The sequence below is a fragment of the Phycodurus eques genome, chromosome 16 (assembly GCF_024500275.1).
Source record: "Phycodurus eques isolate BA_2022a chromosome 16, UOR_Pequ_1.1, whole genome shotgun sequence".
Classification (NCBI taxonomy): domain Eukaryota; kingdom Metazoa; phylum Chordata; class Actinopteri; order Syngnathiformes; family Syngnathidae; genus Phycodurus; species Phycodurus eques.
The window spans coordinates 16,730,052-16,754,962 of record NC_084540.1 but is presented as its reverse complement, the minus strand read 5'-3'; the positions used below and the strand labels follow the sequence as shown (position 1 = coordinate 16,754,962).

The window sequence follows — 24,911 nt, the reverse complement described above, 5'->3', positions numbered from 1 at the left end:
CCGCCACATCATTTTATGTGGCCCACGAAAGCAAATAAAAATTGCTCACTGTGTTCTGGTGTAATACCATTGAGATATTTGTTACCAATCCCCTTTGAAAAGAAATGTAATAGTTGAAAAACATGTTTTTATTTCGCATTTCAAAACTGGCTATTCATCAATATGTTGTGAATACTGTATGTATTTACAGTATAGGAGGTAATCCTTCATTTATATGGGTTCACAGTTGTAGCGACCCTCCGAGGGAAGTCATAACTACGATGTGGCCCATGACAAAAATGAGTTTGACTCCCCTGAATTAGAGGAACAAGAGGCGGTTGATTTTTGTCCACAGATAATATTGTATTTACTTTCATGTATTACTGTCACGTCATAGTGACTGTTTTGACAACTATGAAATAGTTTTTTTAAAATTGCAAACTACCGATCTCTACAACAACCTTTACCTACTACAGTGCGGCAGCATTGGGGCCAAGTGGGGCACTAGATCCAGCAGGTGGGGGGGGGGGAAACTTAACTCTGGAGCAGTTGCACCCACTTTATAACGCGCATTAACGCCACCTTTAGGATTGGACTGGATCAGTATCGACATATAACTCTTCTATTGACTCTCATTAGTCTCTGCTCTATGCACATGTATCTATCTCAGAAGTGCACTTGTTTTCGCTGCAAGAGACGCCAGCCTGATACCAGTAGTGTGCATCAGAAGCTGGCCGAGTCCCTTCAACATTTCTGGTGTCTTCACAGTCACATTCCCGATCCACTCGAGCGTTTCAGGCATTCAGAAGCTTGTGCAAACAGCGAACAGAGCAGACATTCAAACAAGCTTCATCTCCGCGGGGCACCCCAGGGAGCTACCACGTGACCTGACGCGATTTGAGCAGGCACACGTAAACCGTCACTGTGACCTCGTCTTACACTTTTTCTTTTTTACTTTTTGTAAAGATGAGATTATGATATTTGGGTTCAGGTGGAGGATAAAAAAAAAAAAAAAAAAAGCCACATTTTTCAAACGGGACTTTCAAAACGTCTGAGCCTGGAGGCCGCCTGAGGCATCAAGCGCCTAATGACACATGTTTTGATGACACGAGGCGGAAGTGCTCCCCAATAGAAGGGTAGCAACGTTATTTCAAACTTCAGTTTGTTTACAAGTTCTGAACCATTTCCACGTTTGACTGGAATTTATGTTATCGAACTTAAAGACGAAAGAGAGAATACTTTTTAAAAAATTATTTTTAAAATTTTTTCGTACATTTGTAGATGTTTTATTTTTTTGTATTTTTGCATGTTATTATTCATTATTATTTAGTATTCACTGTTTTATATTCTAGATCATTTTTAAAATAGCTTTTTATTTTAGCATTTAAAATGTATTTTTATTTATTTTATTTAAATTGTTTATTCGTATTTTGATTGTTATTGTTCATATTTATTATTTTTACTTTTGGGATAAAGCACTAGCGACGTAAAACGTTATGGGAAACAACTTGGGGAAACAATCACATTTTTTTTTTATTGTTTCATTTCTATTTGTTTGTTCATGTTTTCATTTGTGTGTAAATTTAATAATGTTTTATTTTTATGACATGTTTTTTGTCTGTGCAGTGCGGGAGTTGGCACTGCGTTGCTCACCGCTAAAAGGTTAGCAATGCTATTTCAAGCTGTGCTCATTAACCAAGCTCTAAAAAAAAAAAAAAATCAACATTTAATTCCCCAATTGACACGCTTGGCTGGAATTTGTTATTCAACTAAACAAAAGAATTGAAGTTGTACCATTCACCCCAAACAGAAATAAGAGACTAACATAATCGGTAAATCTTCGGATTAAACCTCCACAGTGGCCCTGAGCGCGTTGTTACCTTTGTTATTGTCGTTTTATCGAGCCATTAAACAAGAAAAACTATGCGAGTTGCATTTGCCATTGATTGTTTTTTAACTGTTTCTACAGCAGTTTTCTTTTGAGCAACTGTGTTTTTTTTATGCAGCATATTAACCTGGAGGAGGTTTACATGCAGTGTAGTGCACACGACAAGAAGGAACCTAAAAATTTGGGGTGAGGATTCAAGTCAACACTGTAGAACTTTTTAGGTGTTTTTTTTACATTTCCCTTATTTTTATAAGGAATTTATTTTATTTTTTTACATCCATCCATCCATTTTCTGAGCCGCTTCTCCTCACTAGGGTCGCGGGCGTGCTGTAGCCTATCCCAGCTGTCATCCGGCAGGAGGTGGGGTACAACCTGAACTGGTTGCCAGCCAATCGCAGGGCACATACAAACAAACAACCATTTGCACTCACAGTCACTCACGGGCAATTTAGAGTCTCCAATTAATGCATGTTTTTGGGATGTGGGAGGAAACCGGAGTTCCCGGAGAAAACCCACGCAGGCACGGGGAGAACATGCAAACCCCACACAGGCGGGGCCGGGGATTGAACCCGGGTCCTCAGAACTGTGAGGCTGACGCTCTAACCAATCGGCCACCGTGCCGCTCTTTAAATGTATATTTTAAACAATTCAATTGTTATAAATTGTAATACTTTTTTGATTGTAATTTTTTTTATTAGTTTAATTTTTGATTAAACCTTTACTGTAATTAATCTTGAAATTTAGTATTTGTGCTTCACTAAATTTCTAGCTTTGTATCTGATTTTATTTCTATTTTTTTTTTTACTTGTAATCTTTTAATTATTGCAATTTGAATAGATTTAATTGTGATGAATTACCTAGATGTGGGTGACATATACTTATTTTGATGTTCCCATGATATTTTGTGAGGATCCAATAATGAACCCAATAATGAATTTTTTTAAATGGGTAAATTGTCGAAACACATGAAGATAGCTAGGAAATGTCATCTGATTTGCAAAATTTATGGAGGCTCAAAAATCTCAAAGCACATTTAATTGAGATTGGCGAATCCCATTTAACCTGTCTAGATGTGTGTCAGATCAGGAGTTTATTACATTTTGCTTCCTGTTTCTGTTTTTGCCATTAAAATCCTGGGTTGTTTCAAACATTTTCGTCATGAGTTTGACAATAGCGTTGCTAAGAAGAATGTTCTGAAGCATCCTCGGGAATGAAAAGACCCCCCCCCCCACCTCAACACCTACTAATCCACGGGTTTACAGTGGGGCTGGTGTGAACTCTCGGCAAAGTCCCACACAAACAAAAGGGTGAGGTGGATGTGAAGGCTTTTTCAGCTTAATTAAATGCATCGTTGGACAGCAGCAGCAGCAGTGAAACGTGTGAGAATTTGTTTGACATCTCTTCAGAGAATGTGCTGTTTGGGTGTTTATATATATATATATATTTTTTTTTTAATTTATTTATTTATTTATTTATTTTAGGGGTTGAACCAGACTAGTTGACTTTACTACTCCGCACCAATGGTTAATGCTTGATGTTGACGAATTGCTAATCACGATTTTTTGGGCATTTCGTCTTGGACCAGAAGAAGAAGGCTTTTATAATTCCCGTCCTCCAATCATTAACCCTTCCAAAATAACACCTAGTTACTGTAAAACAATCTGTCAATTCAGCCCTGAGAAAAACACTCACCCACACACGCAGCATAGTAGAAATGTTTCATAAGAATCACATGTCCTTAAAAGCTATATATGGTACACAAACGGCAAGAAATGCCATTAACGTTTGTTTGACTCTCGGAAAACAGTCAGTTTGCAAACAGAACTGAGACATGGCACAAATGAAAGATGTATTTTTTCTGGTGAGTTGTGCCCTTCATTGAACAGTTTTCATCAGCTCAAACATAGTCAATAGAAAATATGTATTAATAACGGCAAAAACCATTACAAACGTTTGTTTTCTAATTTAAGCCTTAAAGCCCTACTTTCTTTGAATGTATGGATTTTTTTTGTTGTTCCAAACATCTGGTGAAATTTTCATGACAATAGAAAATATATTTAGTGAGAAAAATGGTGACGTGTTAAATATTTATTCCAGCCACTCTAAGCTGTAGGTTAGTAGCAAAAATAGCTTGCTGTGCGTTGGAGTTGGCACTTGTAATGCACCTAATACCACCATGTGCGGCACTCGAGTGGAATAGTGTCATATCAGTCGGACGGCCATGATTTTAGGCTGTTTGGCCTCGGTGGAGGTCTGCTGCTGGAGTTCCATCCGTTAAGGCAATTTTTTTTCTTATTGCCGTGTTGGATCCCATTAGATTGGACAGGCACACCGAATGATAGCCCCATTAAGAGGCTGTGGTGCAAAAAAGACACGCGCTGTAATTAGCACACATAACAATGTGTATATACTATAAATAACAATTTAACAGGCACACCAGCCATCACCATGGATACGCTTGTATTGCTCAAACCCACGAATGCACTTACAGGTCAATTATAATGTGGCGTATTTGATGTGTTTGAATAGCAGAGCACCCGTGGCTGGTCATGGACTAATCATTTCAGGGCTTTATTGCATGTGAATGTATGCTGCTAATTAAGCTAAGCGCAGTAGTCAGCCACACGCCACAGACATAAAACACCTCTTGAGCGTCCTGATGAGCTCGCCTTGACTCTTATCACGTCTGAGCGCGCTGACAGGAGATGCTCTGGTCGCCTTGGCCTTGGCGACCAGAGCATGCGGGGATTTGTTGATATTACATATAGAGTGGGTACGGAAGGTTTTCAGTCCCCCTTATATTTTTCACTCTTTGTTATATTGCAGCCATTTGTTAAAATCATTTAAGTTAAATGTTTTCCTCAATGTACAATCCCAATTCCAATTAAGTTGGGACGTTGTATTAAACATAAATAAAAACAGAATACAATGATTTGCAAATCATGTGCAACCTATATTTAATTGAATACACTATAAAGACAAGATATTTAATGTTCAAACGGATAAACATTTGTTTTTAGCAAATAATCATTAACTTGGAATTTTATGACTGCAACACGTTCCAAAAAAGCTGCGACAGGTGGCAAAAAAGACTGAGAAAGTTGAGGAATGCTCTTCAAATACCTGTTTGGAACATCCCACAGGTGAACAGGCTAATTGGGAACAGGTGGGTGCCATGATTGGGTAGAAAAGGAGCTTCCCTGAATTGCTCAGTCATTCACAAGCAAAGCTGGGGCGAGGTTCACCTCTTTGTGAACAAGTACGTGAGAAAGTAGTCGACCAGTTTAACGACAATGTTCCTCAACGTACAATTGGAAGGGATTTAGGGATTTCATCATCTACGGTCCATAATATAATCAAAAGGTTCAGGGAATCAGGAGAAATCACTGCATGTAAGCGGCAAGTCCGAAAAACCAACATTGAATGCCCGTGACCTTCGATCCCTCAGGCGGCACTGCATCAAAAACCGACATCAATGTGTAAAGGATATCACCACATGGGCTCAGGAACACTTCAGAAAACCAATGTCAGTAAATACAGTTCGGCGCTACATCCGTAAGTGCAACTTGAAACTCTACTATGCAAAGCAAAAGCCATTTATCAACAACACGCAGAAACGCCGCCTGCTTCTCTGGGCCCGAGCTCATCTAAGATGGACTGATGCAAAGTGGAAAAGTGTTCTGTGGTCCGACGAGTCCACATTTCAAATTGTTTTTGGAAATTGTGGACGTCGTGTCCTCTGGGCCAAAGAGGAAAAGAACCATCCGGACTGTTATGGATGCAAATTTCAAAAGCCAGCATCTGTGATGGTATGGGGCTGTGTTAGTGCCAATGGCATGGGTAACTTACACATATGTGAAGGCATCATTAATGCTGAAAGGCACATACAGGTTTTGGAGAAACATATGCTGCCATCCAAGCAACATCTTTTTCATGGACGCCCCTGCTTATTTCAGCAAGACAATGCCAAACCACATTCTGCACCTGTTACAACAGCGTGGCTTCGTAGTAAAAGAGTACGGGTACTAGACTGGCCTGCCTGCCGTCCAGACCTGTCTCCCATTGAAAATGTATGACTCATTATGAATCGAAGAAAAGACGAATGCGGCCAAGTACAGGGATATCCTGGACGAAAACCTTCTCCAGAGTGCTCAGAACCTCAGACTGGGCCGAAGGTTCACCTTCAAAAAAGACAATGACCCTAAGCACACAGCTAAAATACTGAATGTGTGGCTTCAGAACAACTCTGTGACTGTTTTCGAATAGCCCGTCCAGAGCCCTGACTTAAACCCAATTGAGCATCTCTGGAAAGACCTGAAAATGGTTGCCCACCAACATGCACCATCCAACCTGACAGAACTGGGGAGGATCTGCCAGGAGGAATGGCAGATGATCCCCAAATCCAGGTGTGAAAAACTTGTTGTATCGTTCCCAAAAAGACTCATGGCTGTATTAGCTCAAAACGGTGCTTCCACTAAATACTGAGCAAAGGGTCTGAATACTTATGGCTGTGTGATATTTCAGTTTTTCTTTTTTAATAAATCTGCAAAAATGTCAACAATTCCGTTTTCATCTGTCAATATGGGGTGCTGTGTGTACATTAATGTGAAAAAAAATTAACTTAAATGAATTTAGCAAATGGCTGCAATATAAAAAAGAGTGAAAAATTTAAGGGGGTCTGAATACTTTTTCCATACCCACTATATACACACATTTTCGACACCACTTATCCTCACGAGGGTCGCGGGCGTGCTGGAGCCCATCCCAGCCGACTCGGGGCGAGAGGCAGGGTACGCCCCTGAACTGGTCGCCAGCCAATCGCTGGGCAGATATATAGGTGTGTATATGTATGTGTGTACGTGTAGTTTAAAAAAAAAAAAAAAAAAAAAAAAGAATCACGTTCCTGGTTATTTTACTCTATTTACAACAGATTTAAGGAAGGAAATTATATATATGCATTCATTTTGTTTTTAATAATTTTTCTTACTGATATTTTAAAATTATGTTCAATTTATTCTACATGAAATTCAACTTGAAATATTATTTTTAATATTACTTACTAGTTTATTTATATACAGTATTTCCGGTTTGGGTTCTTTTACTAACTTTTGGAAACAACAGAAAGTAAATTCCGTTTTTTCTTTTGTGGTCACCCTCGGGCTCTGACCCTTTCAGATCCCGTAGGAAATAAGACACGTTTTCCAGCGTAGAGCAGTACGCTAACACACACATGCTGACTGTTGCCTCTTCGGGGACGGCCAACGTTCCCTCTTTGGCGCCTTCTTCAGTGACCTGGAATAATGCGACCCGATGGCGCTGTGCGAAGGAATCCATCAGTGATCCTAAACTGAGTTGCCTTCCGGCCGCGCTAGAGGAGAGTAATGATCGTACGCATGCACAGCATCCATTTTCCAACTTCTCCTCGCCTCTGGCCTTTTCTTATCAGCCTCCTCTCGCTTGCTGTAATGAGAATTCCGAGCTATCTCCTCCCGCCGTCACTCAGGTTTACTGCCCACTCGCTTCTTTTTCCCCCTGTTCAAGTGCTTTTGAAGCGGCTAATTTAAGGTAAAACTTTTACATTTAATCCGTTCGAATGCATCAAAGCGTCTGTCAAGTCAGTGTTGGGATCCTGACTGCGTCATCTCACTTGAAGATGTTCTAATGCATGCTCAATTTGTCGGCCAACCTTTTAGCTACCTTGTATACGCGCCGTGCTTTTAAGTGCTTTAAATGGATGTAATGACGCAACCTACAGGACCGTCTGGAGGGAGGCTTGTAGAAGGATCACTGAAACACTTGGTATGCTTAAATGGTGGTAACAGAAAATGAAATTATTATGTTGGTTAGGCTGAAAATGGACTTCTATGAAACAGTCTATCCTTGCAACATAACCAAAACCTATTAACATGATGCCATTAAATTCCCTTTTTGCGCGTGTGTGTAGGTGAGAGGGTGAGACTCTACAATCCCTATTCTTCAATATAAAATCGACTGAGTAGATTGTGGTAGTTATTGGTTGTTACTATTTTGTGATCTTTAAATCTTGTTGGCATAATTAAGTATGATGACTTTGAAATAACTTTTGAGGGGGTGTGGCTTACAAAGTTTAGATAAGACTGTCGTACAAGAAGACGGCATGACTTTAAATTCTTTTTTTCTAGGGTATTTGCAGGCGAGAGGGGGTGCACTACCTCTGTGAGAATATTGAAGGGGGTGCATGGCGTGAATAGTTTGGTTTAAGCTGTTGTCGAAGAAGACAGCTTCACGGATAAAGTGCTTTTTGCGTAGAGTAGACGCACCCACACGCACCACAGTTTGGAAACCCGTGGTGTAATTCGATGTCTTAGCCGAGTTCTAGCCGTCAGTTCCAGTAAACTGTGCTCGTTGCTGCAATAAAGCAGCAGTAGGGAACGCTTGAGTCTTGCAGACAGGAAGAAAATCCCCCCCGTGGTCTCAGTGTTGGTATCACGCCATCCAAGACCGCCCTTCACCTTCATCCTCCACCTTTCATCCTTCAGCCTCACTTCACTCACGCACCGCAGCTCTCATCATTTATGGATGACGTTATTTATAAACAAGATCCGATAGACGCTCGCTGCTTTTGTGGAAGTGAAATTGTACTGGGAAAGTAGCTTCAAGTTCCCCTGGGGGAGGTTCAGAGTGCACGAGGGCAAAGACGGATTGATAGCGTTGTGACGGGAATGCGTTTGGACCAGCATTTCCCAGACGTTTCCAGCGCTGGTGCACCTCCTCGCCCCTACAGTTTAAAAAAAATATATATGTATATATTTTTTTGAAAGCCATTTTAAGCGCAACACGATCAAAACGTCACCCCAAAAATTTTTTTATTTAAAAAACATCAAAAAGATTGGTTTATAGCCATTAAGGGAATTGTGTTTAGTCATGCAAACGTGCAAATGTGTGCACATCTTTGGGCACGGGCAGGCAACGTTGAGCCCACCGGGCACATAAAGCCTGCTCCATTCTTTAATCCAGGCCACCGAGCATTTACTTTAACAGCCCTGTAATATTTATTGCAATAATTTGGCCGTTTTATTTGTCAGAAAATTCCATAATTACAATGGAATTCATTTATATCATTAAATAATTTGTTAATTGATATATTGTAAATAATTTTTTTAAATTTAGGTTTTACATATGCATTTACGGGTAGTTAGGGCTGGGATATTTATTGATTTAATCAATAAATCTTTTTTTTTTAAATTTTATTTTTGGGTCACATTGTTCTTTTCCCCCAATGAAAAAAACAAAATAGTGTTGTTGTTTTTTTTGCTGCCTTCCATCTCCGAGCTTTGATTTGATGAGAGTCTGCTGTCTCTCAGCGCTCGAGGAAACGCACAAGTGGGTGAAAACATGCTCCCTGCACGCCTCAATAAGCGCGAGTAAGTGCAGCTGTAGTGTTTTGTTTTTCTGTGATGTCTTGCAGCGTCTCCGAGCAGTTGACCGCTCCAGATGTGAGGTATGTGAAGCATGTTGGACAGAAAAGACTGGACGGAAAAATGCCACGACGCTTACAATCCATGAATCCATTGTTTTGGAAGGAAACTTTTGATATATTTTTGGCAAAATAATTGCCACAATGAAATGAAATGTTCTCTAAATACAAAGAACAGTAAAATTTTTTTATATTTTTATATAGTTATTACAGTGTAGACATGATTCCTTTTTACACAATTTAAAATGCTTCCAGGTGTCTTACTAACATGAGACATGCTTCAGTCAAACTACCACAGTGTTTATGAATTACAGTGGAGCCTCGTTTTTGGTGTTTAATCTGTTCCACAAAGTGTGATTAAAACTGAACGGTACAAAATCCAGAGCTATGTTTTCTATAGAAAATAATGTAAGTCAGAATCTGTTCCAGACAACCAAAAAAAAATATTATTATTTTTGTTTTTTGTTTTATAAAAGAGAGAAAAAAAGCATTTTATAGAGAATAACTATAGTTTTACATATGTAAATAGTATGAAATACCACTGACTTATGAAGTGGATAATTTTATTCATTTAACATCACTTCTACTGTATATTTATTGAAAATTCTTGGCGTATACAGCAAGGAGGGGAGCCTTTTTTCGTAGTTTATTTTGAGTTGTAAATAAAACCTTGCATGGTGAAATATGCCTTGCCATCTGTTGAACTCTTTATACACAACTTATGAAGGCTTCGGACAAACGCACATGGATTTCGGGAAATAAATGGCAGAGTCACACTTTATTATTATTATTTTTTTTTTTTTTAAACGAAAACGGAACCAAACGTAGATCATACGAAAACGTTTGGCACACAAAAACTGAGGTTCGGCTGCATAACGTCTTGCACACTATTTTTATTCTTGCTGAAATAAGCCTGTTTTGAGAAGGTGGTCCTGTCAACACTCTCCCCGCTGTTTCCAATTGTACTGCAACGTTTGAGCTGTATCGGTACGCTCCCAGGAGACAGACGAAACGAAGGAAGTGTGCAGACAGAAGGCCGAGGATGAGATGCTAGGCTTGAGTATGATCACAAGCAGCGCTCAGTGGGCTTGAGAGGCTTCAGGCGGATGCACAAAACTCTTATCTCTGCATGCCGGAGGGAGGTTGACGGTCATGCTTCTGTGTGATGTCCCCCCTCCCCCACACAATCCCCCACTTCTCCCTCCATCAACACCTCCGCCGGGTAGCGAATGTCACCGATTGGATGACACACGGCGGCGGCATTAAATCCTCGCCACAGCCGATCCGAGACTGGAGATTCCGAACGCTTTTCTTCTTCAAGGGCTGGGATTCATCCCGAGGTGACGCCGTCTTTGGCGACTTTAATCGGTAGCTTGGAGACGCGGCAGGGTAATGGCAAGTTAATCCCATGTCGCCAAAAGTGTGTGTGAACACCTGCAAAACGTGTCAGTTGCTGTTTGTAAACATCCACTTTGGGTGGACATTGGAAACAAACGGTGTCTGTTGCTGTCTTGAATTATTCCTTCCTGTTGCTAGCACGCCCGCGATCCTAGTGAGGATAAGCGGTTTGGAAAATGGATGGGTGTTGCTATCATAGATCTTTAGGCAGCAAACTAGTCTGGCCAAAACTACTGAGGAGGAACTTCACTCCATATGTTTTACACTAATCTGTATTGTACTATATACACTATTGTATTAATTACAATCAAAAGTGTCGCTTGTTAAGTTCAGAAAAGGCCTCTTCTCCGACACCCTCTTTAGGCAGCTGGGCCAAAATTAAATTGATGGCACATGTGGACATCTTTTAGGAGTCCTATGGAATTCTGGATTTCTATTATTACCCGTGACAATGAGAGCTGTTTTTGCACTGAAGAGCGCAGAAAACAATGATTGGATCTCGGCGAGGGTGTGTGATGCTCTGTAGTCATTTACCGCCGTGCCGAGCCTTCCTCGCCGGAGATTGTTGCTTAACAGGTCTTATAAAAATGCTGTCGGGTGTTGTTGGAAGTGTTCTCCGGAATTAACGCTTCCTCCATGTTTGCATTTGCACTGAACATGAAGGCGAAGACAAAACAAACAACAACATCAAGGCTTTACTGAGGGACAATTACAAGTTGTACATATTTATATTAATTCAATGGTCAAGTGGTCAAACAACACTTAATTGAAGCAAAGATGTCATGCCTTGAGCACGCTTACAGTTTTAGTCCTTAGCGGTGACTTGTACCGTCCGCCTTTGGGTGATGGAAACCACTGCTTGTCGCTCATTGGTCGAGCAGCTGTTCTGTAATGTTTGAGTGTGCACAGGAAGAAATACAGTAAAAACACATTGTTAGCTGTGCCTTAGCGCTACGCTATTAAACTCCCCAGTTTTCACTTTGCTGTCTTGGGGCCTTACCAACAGCCACAGGTGGAAAAATAAACGGTGAGCCAATTTTCATAATTGCCCAAGTCATGTTTGAAGATTTTTAGAAAATGAGAATCTACAAAGACTAAACAACACAAGTTTAGCAAGCACATTGGTATTTTGTAGAGATATTGTGACAATAAATGAAAACGACTTGAGCTATTATGCGAACGAAATACAGAAGACCCTGGTTCTTATCTAATGTTGTTAGTCTAATGTTGTCAGATATACCACATTTTTTTTACCCCTCTGATAATCTCTCAAAGCAAAGTCTCTCCCTTGAAGCTTCGTAGGGATCATTTTCCCACACAGACTGCAGTCGCACGCACTACTCCATTGAAATAATAAGAATGTCCCAATCCAACTTTTTCCGCTTCCGATCCGATACCGATATTGCAGACTTGAGTTTTGGCCGATGCTGATATCGGTCTGATCTGATATCAGCAATAATCGTGCATAATTTACTTATTTTGTAGTTAGGAATGTTAGAAAAGGCTTGATCAAGAGATATTACTCAAACAGAAAACAATAATCAGCAACAGTAGTTATGAGAAAAACTGACCCATTTATTATTAACCAATGGGTTACATAAAGTAACTGCTGTGCACATCTTGACCTCTGAGGGGCAACGTGGTGCACGCAATGAGATACAGACTGTGTACCAATATTCATTATTTCGAGAGATATAAGTGAGTTCGATGCTAACTTTCATTAGCTTGTCGATGATGGTTTTCATTCATTGTGTGTTAGCTTTATGCTAGTGATTTTTGTGAACAAAAACGAAGAAAGAAACTAAGTCTGTGATGTATTTGAACATTCAACAGGTGTAATTCTTTTGTTATGTCTGTTCAGTTTTATAGTAAACTTCAACTGGAGTGTCAATAAAGGACTTTAGGCAAGCAACATTTAAGGCCTCTTTAACCGGAAATGGTCCAAAAAAGACAGAGGAAACTGTCCTAGCCAATACGAGCCGTCGCGACACCCCTGACTTGGGGGTGAACTGCAGTACATTTTCAAAACTGCGCGGGTGGGTTGCGCTTGAGTATAAAGGCAAACTACACGCGGGACAGCCACAGTGACGTCACCGCCCGCACGAGTATAAAGATGCCTTTACTCCTTGCTGCTATGTTAGCACCTTAGGAACCTGTTGTGATCACATGGGCTCTGCATCCGGGCGCGGCTGGATAAATGTGCTGGCGCGGAACATGGAATGGACGGCTTGTATAAGATTGATAAAATTGGAGATTTTAGATCCAGTTCGAGCCGTTTTTTTTTTTTTTTTTTTTTTTTTTGCGCTGACATCGGACCGATTTCCGATCTCAAATATCACATCGGGACACCACTAATAAATAAACTGGATTCGATGCATGTTATTGTGTTAATAATGCAAAATCAGTTTTTTATCAGATTGCTCATTTAATCGATGGACTAATTGGTATAATACTCTTCTAAAAATATTTGATAGCTGCTCCTCCCCAAACCCCTTCATCTCTTTTATTTAATGGCTAATAATCATTCATGCGTCAGAGTTATTGGCCTCCAACAGTCTTTGCTTCCCCCTCAGGGAGGGGAAACAGCTGCAGGAAAGGAGCGGCTGTGTTTTCTTGGGTTAGGCTTTAACTGGCTCATGCTGGCTGTTTTGCATTTATTTGCCGACATTTGAGAGCGTATTAAAGCCGCTTTTGTTTGTGTGCGTGCCCGGCGTCTCTGCAGCCTAATGAGGCTGTTTGCTTGCCGTTGATTCTCGGCCATATGCGCGCCGACACATCAGAGCGCCTTCAGGCAAAAGGCTTCTTTTTTTTTTTTTTTTTTTCTTTATTTCTTTTTTTTTTTTTTTTTAACTTCGTTTTTTCATCAATGAGCTAACAGCGAGAAGGTGAATATTCCGGCTGTGACGAACACGTTGAAAGTTTAAAAGCTCCTAAAAGTTGCTCAGCCTCTGCCCAAGTGGCTTTATTGTTTTGGGGTGGAGATACTTTCTTCAGGTCAGAGTTTTATTTGGATCACTTTAAAATTGAGTTTAACTGTTCAGTTCAAGAGTTTAATTTAAGCTGTTACTGGAACCGGATTGTTTTGTTGAACAACTTAACATAGCGTAAAAAATTGAAAGTTGCCCAGTGGGATACTTTGTGGTTGACTAAACCCTGGATTTCTTAATTAATTTGTGGGGTATACTTTTTTTTTTTTTTTTTGGCACAATGTAGGAATCCACTTCCCAATGTGCGCACTTGTAAGTGTTTGAACACAGCATGTCAATTTTGTACATCACTTAAAGCAGGTGTCACCAACATTGTACTGTACTCGTGTATTTCCAACAGACAGACAGAGACTCTCCACGCCTCGCTTTTTCAGCCCCGGGTACATGTGAAATTATAAATATTGCTATATACTGTGTTTCCTGTATTAAGCCAGCTAGATCTCGCTTCATATCTGTAAACATTTATTTGTGTTGAAAAAGCTCACGTAATATGACAAGAACAGCCTTTGCAAAACATTAAGAACATCCCCAGGCTATTACGACCCCCCCGCCCCCATGTGCTTTATGTCTGTCCTTGTCTTGTCCCGTTTGACCTGATGTTTTTTTTTTTTTCCTCGAGGTTCCTACCAGGCTGCTCTCTACCGCCGTCCTCGAGATTCACTTAACCTTTTGTCCAACAACAGGGGCAGAGCGATGGTAGTTCTTTATCTGATTTCTCCGGCCGAAACGGGTGGTCTAAGCTCGACCTCGACACTCGTCTTTTTCTTTTATCTTTTACATGAGGTGATAAGGTGATTTATTTTAAAAGCTTGCCTCATGCTTCTTTTTTTTTACCTCCCTTTCAAAACTACGTTATTGATGTATTGAACACACAAGACACACTCACACACTAAAAATGTCAGCAGAGTTGATAACTGCAAGATGACACTTCGGCTTGTACTGACCGATTTAAGCAATTTTCTTCTTCTTCTAAACATTTGGAAAAAAAACCCACAGCTCTCGAAGAGTCAATTTCTTGTGAGTGTACAGCGTCATATACACTTTTTAAACACACAAGACAACTGTGTGTGAAGGATCATTTGGGCCATACTGTAAAGAAAAAAATATTATATTACAAGAATAGAGAGAATGTTGAGAAAAAATAATTTAAATAATAACAAAAAAAAAAAGATTGTATTTGGGGGATAATTTTTTTTCAAGAAAAATGTTATTTCGTTCTATAAGTTTCTATGACGTCATATTTAATAGGAGAAAGGCATTATTATTTTCAATGCTTCTGGAGATTGGCTTCTCTTTGGTCGAGCTCATTGTGTACTCCCCCCACCCCCTCCGAGGACTTTCTGTCTGACTTTGTGCTGAGGCGGCTCCCCGGTCACCGGTAGGGGAAATAGCATGCGTGGTTTTCTCACCGAGACGAAGGCCCGGCGTGACCGTGCCCTGCCAATCATTTTGACGTCTGGGGTTGATGCAATCGTCCCGACGGCCTCGTTAACAGCCTCTAATTTTAAACATTTAAACAGCTTCTTGAAGTGATGCCCCCTTCATTTGCATGGTTTTGCCTTATTCCCTGCTTGCTTCTGTCATCACCTGCCACCTCGCCTCCTTCACATGCAGACCGTTGTCCACGGTGTCCTTGACTGGTCCTGCTGAATGGCAACAAGCACTGCAAACAAGCTGCGCTTTTGGGCTGGGCCAAACAATAATATATCATATTGTATTGGTATCGATTGGGGTACAATATCAACATCCAAACATCAAATATTTCCGATTAATGCCACACGATGGCCGGAAAGCACCAGTTCTCTATTAGACAGCGCTATGGCCTGACAAAATAAAGCCCACCTCTCACTTTTATATTAGACAGGGCTTTGCCTTGAGCATAATAGAGACAGTAAAAAAAAAATAATAATCAGCAAATAAGAGAGGATCGGTAACAACTTCAAATAGCTGAAATCGTGAATAGCGAATCACAAATTTTGCGAGGGAACATTTGCCATCAAATACAGTGCAACCTCTGGTTACGAATTGAAGTCGTCCCGTGACGCTGTTTGCGACCTGCAATGATTGCAAATCGATGTAATATTTCACATTGAAATTTGTCGAAATGTTAATAATTCGTTACAGCCCCAAAATGAAGTTATGTTTACCTTATTTTTATGGCCGTGTGGTAAAAATAAATACTGTACTACATACTAATAGGTGAAAGCATACTTCATTGTAACAAAATAACACCGTGTTCGCGAGTAAATGACTGTGTAATGTCTTAGCCTTTTCACATACATGAGTTAATGTTCGGCTAGCAAGCTAACCAGCAGTCTCAAGCCATCAAGTTTCTGCCCACAATCCACCTTTGACCATGGTACGAGTGTGTTAGCCAGGCTTGGTGGAATAAATAAATCCCCTTCCATTTCGAACGTGCCATCTCACCGCATGATTACACATTGTTTACGTTCTCCATGGTTACCGCTAGCCGGATAATGGCCGCCCAAGCCAACAATGCGCCACAGCTTTCACATTGAAATGTAGGATGTGTGGTCATGGTAAATATAAACAATGCTGTGTGCAGGCATGACGTGTTGAAAAGCCAGAGTGAGGATAAGATGTTTAGGTGAGAAGATGGATGGATGGATATTCTATTGTTGTCACTTATGGTACTGTATAGATACAGGATCAATAATCAATTATCGTATCGTTATCACTTAGAAGAGATTTTTAAGATGTTTTCTTTTGATGCAGAATCTCTCATTTGTGTTGTTTCAGTGAAATACAAACTACAAACTCGCCGTCTCCAGTCGCCCTGAGGCAGAAGGGCATCCGTGTTTAACGTGAAGCCTGCGAGCGCGTTCCAGGCTGTTTGCTGCATTGTTCTCAGCGGGGAGCGATAGCAGGTCACCCTTGGGGTGGGGGAAACGGCGCTCTGAATGATGTTGCCGCGTGCTCGCTATTGTTGTCGTCTCATTCCGTCACTAAGAAAAGAGAACACAGTGATGCTAAAAACAGGCTGCGCTTGCCTTTGTGCACCGCCGACTGAAGTATGCTTTAACAGGCCTGTCGAGTCGACGAGTGAAGAGCAGGCGTGACGCATGCGGAATACTCTGACAATATTGATGGAGTTGCTGTCCAAAAAGAACGAGTCTGGATGAGAGTGAGACGGCAGACAGTTTCCAAAAAAGTCTAGCTGGCAAAAGTACTCACACTCTGTATGATGGATGAGGAATATCTCGCTCCAAATCTGTTACCGTCGTTGTTAGGGCTGCCTAGTTCACGTTTGTTTTGGGTTTTTTTTTTTTTCACAACTTATGAGACCTCCAGATCTAAACTCTCAGATCTCTTACTTCCCATCACTGCAAGAGAGTCAAGCTAGGATTCAAACTAGTTTGAGAAACACAGGAGCTTTAGCCTTGATCAAGGTGCGTGAATGAGCATGAGGGGGAGGCGAGTGTCTAAATTTCTGAGAACCAGGCAAGATGTCGAGACAGTTTGAGCAATGCGTCTAAAGGCTTCAGCCTTTCAGTTTGGCCTCTGTGCTACCGCTCTCCAGATGATCAGGAACAAAAGCCGGGCGGTTCCCTCGCAGTCCTCCGGCTTCCTTTGAGAAAGCACTCCACATTCTTACTCTGATAATAGGAGACCACCCATGTGCCCGTCCAAACCCAGAGAACGAGATGCAGTGGTTCAAGTTGGACTTTAAGCTGAATGTTCTGGAAAAATCTGCTTCAAAATACATCATGCGTGGTGTAATTGGTAAAACGTCATGAGACCTACAGTATACATTATAGATGTTTGAAGATAATTGCTGAAAACGTGCAAAGACTGAGATCTATGTATGACCTAACTGTGGAGATATAGCGTTAAATTGTTTTTTCACGATTTCGGTAGGCTAAAACGATGCCTAGTGACACACTTGGGCTCAGGTTATACAGTATGTTACACACTGGAGCGCTTTCATTTGCATTAATGGCTATCCGGCACAATTACGAGTTACTTAGTTATAATAACTTGAGAAATTTCTACCACGACAGCATGCAGTAACCTAGCGAGCTATGCTAACACCCTGAAAATGCATCGTCCCCGGATGCCACAATTTAGAGGAACAGCTCGTTGTCGTTAATTAAATTCTCAGGTGTTATGTATTATGTAGAATGGTTCTGGGGACACTGTTGAGGGTGTGTGGCTTAAAGCTTGGCAAAAGCTGTTGTTTTGTATAACAGTTGGGAAAATATGACGTAAAACATGGCCTCTAATCAAATGTTTATGACTGGCCCGGTATGGATTCATTCAGTTTTTGATTGACAAATGAAAACAACTCGGAGAAGATTGTGTTGACTTTGACATAACCACCTAATAGACATAATGGTCCGGGGGATGAAAACACTGCCGGGGCTCCGGAACGAGCTTGTTTATTTCTCACTTGCGGTCCTGACCTTTTTCTCGCCATATGTGACTTTTTTTGTCTGTGTCCGCAGGTTCTTCCTATTACGACAACGTGAGGCCGCTGGCGTACCCCGACTCCGACGCCGTCCTCGTCTGCTTTGACATCAGCCGTCCCGAGACTCTGGACAGCGTCATTAAAAAGGTCAGTGGCTTGTTTTGATCAAATCCCCACACATGTGCCTTGGCAACATAATAACGAATGGCAGCCCCGGCGCTCGTTTTTATCTCGTCAAAATATCCACTTGACCTTTAATCCCCAGCAGAATGGAAGGTCAGATGGGGAGTCGGGTGGGGGGGCATGAGATATGCAAATGAGCCTTGAGAAGATGTATCAAAGAGGAGAGGCTGCACACAAGCTTCACGCTTAATGAGCCTGGGAAAAAAAGAGAGCAAAAATCCGGTTTATAGATGGCGTGGAGATGTGGCGGCGGTCACACACACGGTAAATCGTCGATTGCTTTTGGAGACATTTGACCCAGGCTAAGGATGTGCTATTCATTAAAAAAAAAAAAAAAAAAAAAAAAACAATTTGTGGAAAAGGTATAAAGACGTAAAGCAGTGATTCCCGAGCATTAGTGTACCCTGAGGGATCGTCAGATGTGTCGTGGGAAAGTAACCAAATTGGCCTATTTTCTCTGAAAAAGATTTACTAGCTACTAGTAATGTATCTTTGTCTGTCTATAGATCGAGAAACTATTGCCTTTGCACCTGTATGCAGTTAATATAGCTTTTATGATGACAGCAGTTTGACTCTGGATTAATCTGACTTGCCTTTACCATGTTTGTTATATGTAGTCATTTGTATATTCACAGTTTCCTATTCTAATTATTTTCTGTGGAACCTATCCCCAGCTATTCACTGAAAAACTCAACTATTAGCAGTTTTCTGATGGTCCAGGCCCCTGAAGACTTTGTAAATATAATCCAGGACACCCTCAAATATCTGGACAAGCCTCAGTGGAGCCTGTCAACATATCCACCGTCAAGCTTTTTGGTTTTCCCATGAATCCCCTCGACACAGGAGAGGGGTGGGAGGGTTGCCGTGACCCCTACCCCCTAGCCGTCGCCCTGTTAATCTCATCTCAGGGCCGCAGTCGAAACCTGTTGCAACAACGGCCGTCCCAAATTAGACTCTTGACCTGTGTTGACGATCAAGGCCGCCACAGAGGAGCGAGGGTTAAACGATCAAATCCTTTGATTTGGTGCTTGATTTCAGGGTAGGGGCCGGGCTTGAGAGGTCAGAGGTTGTTTTAAACACAAAGGCTGAGTGGAGTGCCTGACGTTGGGCACTTGGCATGCAGAATATTCCGGGCTGCGGTGTTCTTGTGAATTTGTGTCACACACTTTGAGCAAACTGTTGTTTTAGCTGCGCTTCACACACACGAGCTCGAATACATTTATTTGTCCATCCGTCCATTTTAATACCACTTATCCTCACTAGGGTCACAATTGAACTGGAGCCTATCCCAGCTGACTTCGGGCGAGAAATATAATAAAAAAAAAAAAAAAAGAAATAAAAAAAAAAAAAAAGAAAAAAAAAAGAAATATGATAAACACCCTAGACTGGTGGCCAGCCAATCGCAGGGCACATGTAGACAAACAAGCATTCACGCTCACGTTCACACCAAAGGACGCTTTCGAGTACAGCGGTGCCTTGAGATACGAGTGACTCCGAGATGCGAGCCATTGTTCAGACGATATTTGGCTTGACTGCAGACTTGAGAAATGCGCGCTTTATCGTGGCAGTGAACTCACCTCACTTCCCAGTGAGCAACACTCTGGCAAATAGTGAACAGTTCCTCAAAACAGAGGCGTCAAAATGTCTATTGCCGCTCCCAGTTGAAGTATACCGTCAAATTTAAAAGAAATTAAAGGGAATTACACATTGTGTATTTAAAACAACCACATAGCTAAGCCTTTCGGTCTGCTCGCTTAATGCTAAAGATAAATAGCATCCATGTTGCTTTGCTCTAACCTTTTAAGCAACAGATTGAACACAAATAAATTGTGCAGCATAACGGACAATATAAACAGTACTTACTACTTAAAATAATATATTTATCCTCTGCGAAGATCAACTAATATTAGTGCCGTACCAATGAGCTGGGAGAAGATGAGACGTCTCAGTAAACAGTATTGCTGTCAATCTGTTTGACACTGCCCCTGGTGGCCAAGGTGGCTGCACCAGAAGGAGCCGCACAACGGCCATTCAAACGATGCAGTGTGACAAAACCCGTTTATTTTCAAAATTCGATTTCATTATGTATGTCATTACTGTATGTTTTAAGTGCAATATTATGGAGTGCTATTTTTCCTCTTTAAAATGCATATTACAACAATTTGAATTGTTGTTTTTTTTTTTTTTGTAACCTAAAATGCACGATATACTGTACACAGAGAAAACCCGCGCAAGCATGGAGACAACATGCAAACTCCACACAGGAAGACCGGGGTCTGGATTTGAACCCCCAACATCAGAACTTTTGTTTGTGAGGAAAATATTGATCGATTTACTGCAGTTGCGAGAGAATTGGCTATTAATTAACTGACATATGGCATTTCCGTTCAAGCTAATTAGATTTTCCGGTGCACTTGGACGGTGCGCAGACCTCTGCCAAAGACAGATGTACTACCAAATGGAACAGCCTCCTTTTTTTGGCCCTTTTTCATCCACTCGCTATGGCCAAACCCAAATACTATGAGGTACGGTAATGCACAGCATATTTGTGGTTGACTATTCACAAAATCACCATTTTGTTCTGTGGAACCCGATCGTTCATGCTCCCGCTATATCGTGTTTTTCGTTTGTTTGTTTGTTTGTTTTTTTGCCAGTACACTTACTTACGGGAATGCTCTCATGTAGAAAAGGAGAGCCACAGTTGCCAATGCACTTGGCAGCCATTTATTGAACGGTTTCAAGAATGTACTATATGTTGAAGTGATACAGCTCGACTGAGAGATGAGCTTTGTATGTGAGAGAGGCGCTAAGTTTAGCCTGGGTTGTAACTGGAAGTGCTTTTGGATACACTTACGTTTGGGTACTAATTGTCGGCGTACTGCTTCCGAAGGCAGGTGCTAGACACATTGCATCGATAGAATTTGGGACATTGGGACTGGGAAAAAAATCACAACCAAAAGTTAAAGGTCTGTTGTCGTTTGTGCGCACAGTGGCAGGGGGAGACGCAGGAGTTTTGCCCCAACGCCAAAGTGGTGCTGGTGGGCTGCAAGCTGGACATGAGGACGGACGTCAACACGCTGAGGGAACTCTCCAAGCAACGCCTCATCCCCGTCACCCACGAGCAGGTAACAAGGCCGCACGACAAATGCAAATTTGTGTACTACTACTACTACTTGAATGCTCTCATTGGTACTACTCGAATGCGTTCACACGAGCACGTCAATCACATTCTCGCGCACATCACTGGCATGTTCATGTCAATGATGCTCACACGTGAATAGTGTAAATATATTATTCGGTAGTTCAATTCAAAAAGTGAAATTATAGAGATGAACTGCACACCGCACACAATCAGAGAGCATCCGCGACCGAATAATGGCGTCTCGCTCTTGATAGACAAGCCAGCCTAGTCCTACGTCATACACGACACGGCTTCTGATTGGCCGACAATTACATCATATCCTACAGCACTTACACATTAAAAGCAGCCATTTTAAATCAATGAGGAAAAGCGTTATTGTAACACAATAATCAAGTGCGAGAATGTGATTGACGTGCTCGCATTTGAGTAGTGTTGATGAGAGCATTTGAGTCGTGTCAATGAGAGCATTTGAGTAGTGTTAATGAGAGCGACACTCGTGCGTATGAGAGTGTTTGAGTAGTCCTTATGAGAGCCTTTCAGTAGTTTGTGTGTGTGAAAGCATTTGAATAGTAAGTGTGAGAGTTAATCCTGAATAACGGCCCCTCATAGTAATAATATGTGACCCTCGCACGGCCTTGAGCTATATACATTGTCTGAAAAGGAATTAAAAACGCTTTCTTATGATGTATAGATTGTGGTAATCGGGTAATATTTGGTGAAGATCCCTGTTGACATCTGTTTAAACATTAGAAGCGGCGTTGCAGCGTTAGCCTAGCAACATGGATGTTTTGTTTACACCATGAGGGACTGTATTACGGCCTCGTGTTGGTTCATATGTGTAATGATGTACATTATAATTCAATCCGAGGCTGCAGAGAACTCCAAGCTTTGTTGATACCAACCATGATGTGGTTTTCCTTGTTTTGCGCGCGGCAGTAGCCGATGAGTGTTGTTGAGTTCTTGTTGTTAGAATTTTCTCTGAGACTTCGCTGTACCCTCCCAATAAACCCATTTTTTTTCAAAGCGTTAGGGTAATAAATTCTCCTCAATTCCAAATGGGAAGTGATCTTTACTCATTTTTCTGGTGTTTGAATCACATCTGAAAATAGATCTTTTTCCACTTAGTCAGCGCTTTATGGGCTGTAGCTCAAAATACGGCCGTTCCACTTCCAGTCGGTTTCATGCTGCAGGGTCACATATTAGTTGTTTTTCACAGAGGATAAAAAAATAAATGTCTGTGAGTATTGTTGTATACCCTGAATGTGTTGCTACCGCTGGTGTTCAAATATAATTTGTTCAAAAGTTTATAATTAATCAATCCTAGTTTCATTAGACTGTCCGCGGCATTTGCATTATGTGTTAGCATTAAGCTAGTGGACTTTTGTAAGACAAAGTTCATGTGATTTGGTTAGGTACACAACATGTAATTGTCTTTGTTTGAGTTTAGTTTTGTTTAATAAAGTGCTTGAAACCTCTTTTTTGAAGAATTGTTCACTATCTGCTAACTGCCATAGCTAGCGCTCGCAACTCAAATTTTTGTTTCTAAGTCAAGACAAAAAAATTGGCCGAGCGACAGCTTGTATCTCGAAATACTCATAAATCAGGTCACTTGTAAGTCGAGGTACCGCTCTACTTCAGTTTGCGGGGATGAAATATGAAATCAGATGTTCTGTATTTTGTGAGATGTTGACATATCGCTGGGCTCTACGCTTTTGTCGGACGTTTTGCTGAGGTTGTGACTGTGGACACGCGTACCTATTTGCATGTTTCAACGCTAAGCCTCTACGACCTCCGCGCCGGGCCGAGGCAGACCTGATAAACTGCTCGGCCAATCTGTGAATTTTAATCAGCTTGTTCTGTTTGTTGGGCGCCACACAAAAGCTCTCACACAAACAAAAAGCTGTCTGCCTTGCTCTCTAAATTGATGCGGCCTTGAACAAAAAACATCCGCAGCTGCGAAACAGAGCGCTCGCGTAAATAAGATGTGTAAACAAAAGATGACGCGCTACACCGTATGTAGGGGGGGGGGGGGGTTGACCACAATAAGTAATTCCCCTCTGCTGAAACGTGAGCACTCACTGGACACAACATTAGGTACACGTGCAAACGCTATATCAGAACATCTGCCTTCACAAAGATAACTTCTCACAATATTCCGACTTTGTTCTCGAAAAATGTTTTTTAACCTTAACATTACGCATGACTTTTCAAACAAAATTATGACCTAGTAGTTTTCGAACCTTTTTCCCCCTGAAAATGTGGCTAGTTAACACCTATAGCTGCCAACACTAAAAAGACAAGTATGTTATGTTGTTTTTTTGTTACGATCAAAAAAATGATGGTTTCATTCTCTCTTAATAGTATAGTTTGATTATGTATCCTGCATTATATTGTCTTGTAGATGTATTCTACTGCTTTTTTACATCTTGGCTAGGGGACTACAGATGAAAACTAGCCTTCTGGCTAATTCTGGCTTTTTTAACCATGTGTACTTCATGTGTTTTATGAAATTGCATTGTCACCTTTCAAAAATACACTGAAACTGAAACTGTACTATTTTTTCCTCATAATTTTACCGTGACTTTTCTTGACAAAAGTTAATTTTATCGTAATACTCTAACAGTATAGCTTTTGTCCTACATTTGTGGATTTTCTTGGAATAAAACGTTTTTCAAAAAAATGTCTCACATTTTGACTTTTTTTTCAGAAATTTACTTATAAATTCTCTGAATCATACAACTTTCCCGTATTATTATTATTACTTTTTCATAACGTGACTTTTTTGAAAGATTTTCCTTTTTATTTGTAATATAACTTTTTCCTCACCATATTCCAGCTTTTTACTCTCGTTAGGACAACTACTCTTTTACTTTCTTTTGTTTTTTCCGTGATATTACATTTGTTCAAAAATAAAAAAGTAAATATTTCATTATGCTTATTTAATCTTGACCTTATTTGTCTGAAACAAATATGAAAAATATATTTTTTCCCCCCAGTAATACTACAACCTTTCTCAAAAATAGTTTAATTGTGAAATTAGAACTTTTTTAAATAAAATTGATGCTTTTTAAAAAAAAACTTTTCTCAAAATATTATGATAAAATTGTATTCTTGTAATTATTTTGGGGGGAACTCTCATGACCTTTCCTCACAGAATTACAACTTTGGTCTAAAAAAATTAAATAAACATTTTTTATTTTTGGTAATGTTACAACTTTTGTTCCAGGGAAAAAAAAGTTCCCATAACAGTACGATTTATTTTTTCTGGCAATATTACTACTTTTTTCCCCAAAAATTATTTTACTTTTTTTTTTTTTTTTTTTTTTTTTAGCGAAACATTACGGCTTTTGTAGGAGTAGAAAGTACAGATATGTTTTCAAATTTAGGGAGTAAAAAGTCGTCCAAAAAATAAATACTAAAGTGCATTGATGGTCCCATGAGTGTCACAC

The 24,911-nt window shown here is 40.6% G+C and overlaps 1 protein-coding gene across 1 annotated transcript in view; it reads left to right on the top strand.

Annotated features, from left to right (window-relative positions):
• The window catches only part of rnd2 (Rho family GTPase 2), a 35,515-nt gene that overhangs the window by 8,594 nt on the left and 2,010 nt on the right, over positions 1–24,911 (top strand). The window contains exons 3-4 of the mRNA XM_061699959.1: positions 18,175–18,284; positions 21,311–21,445. Of these exons, the coding sequence (XP_061555943.1) occupies positions 18,175–18,284; positions 21,311–21,445 (245 nt within the window). The remainder of the gene's footprint in view (positions 1–18,174; positions 18,285–21,310; positions 21,446–24,911) is intronic.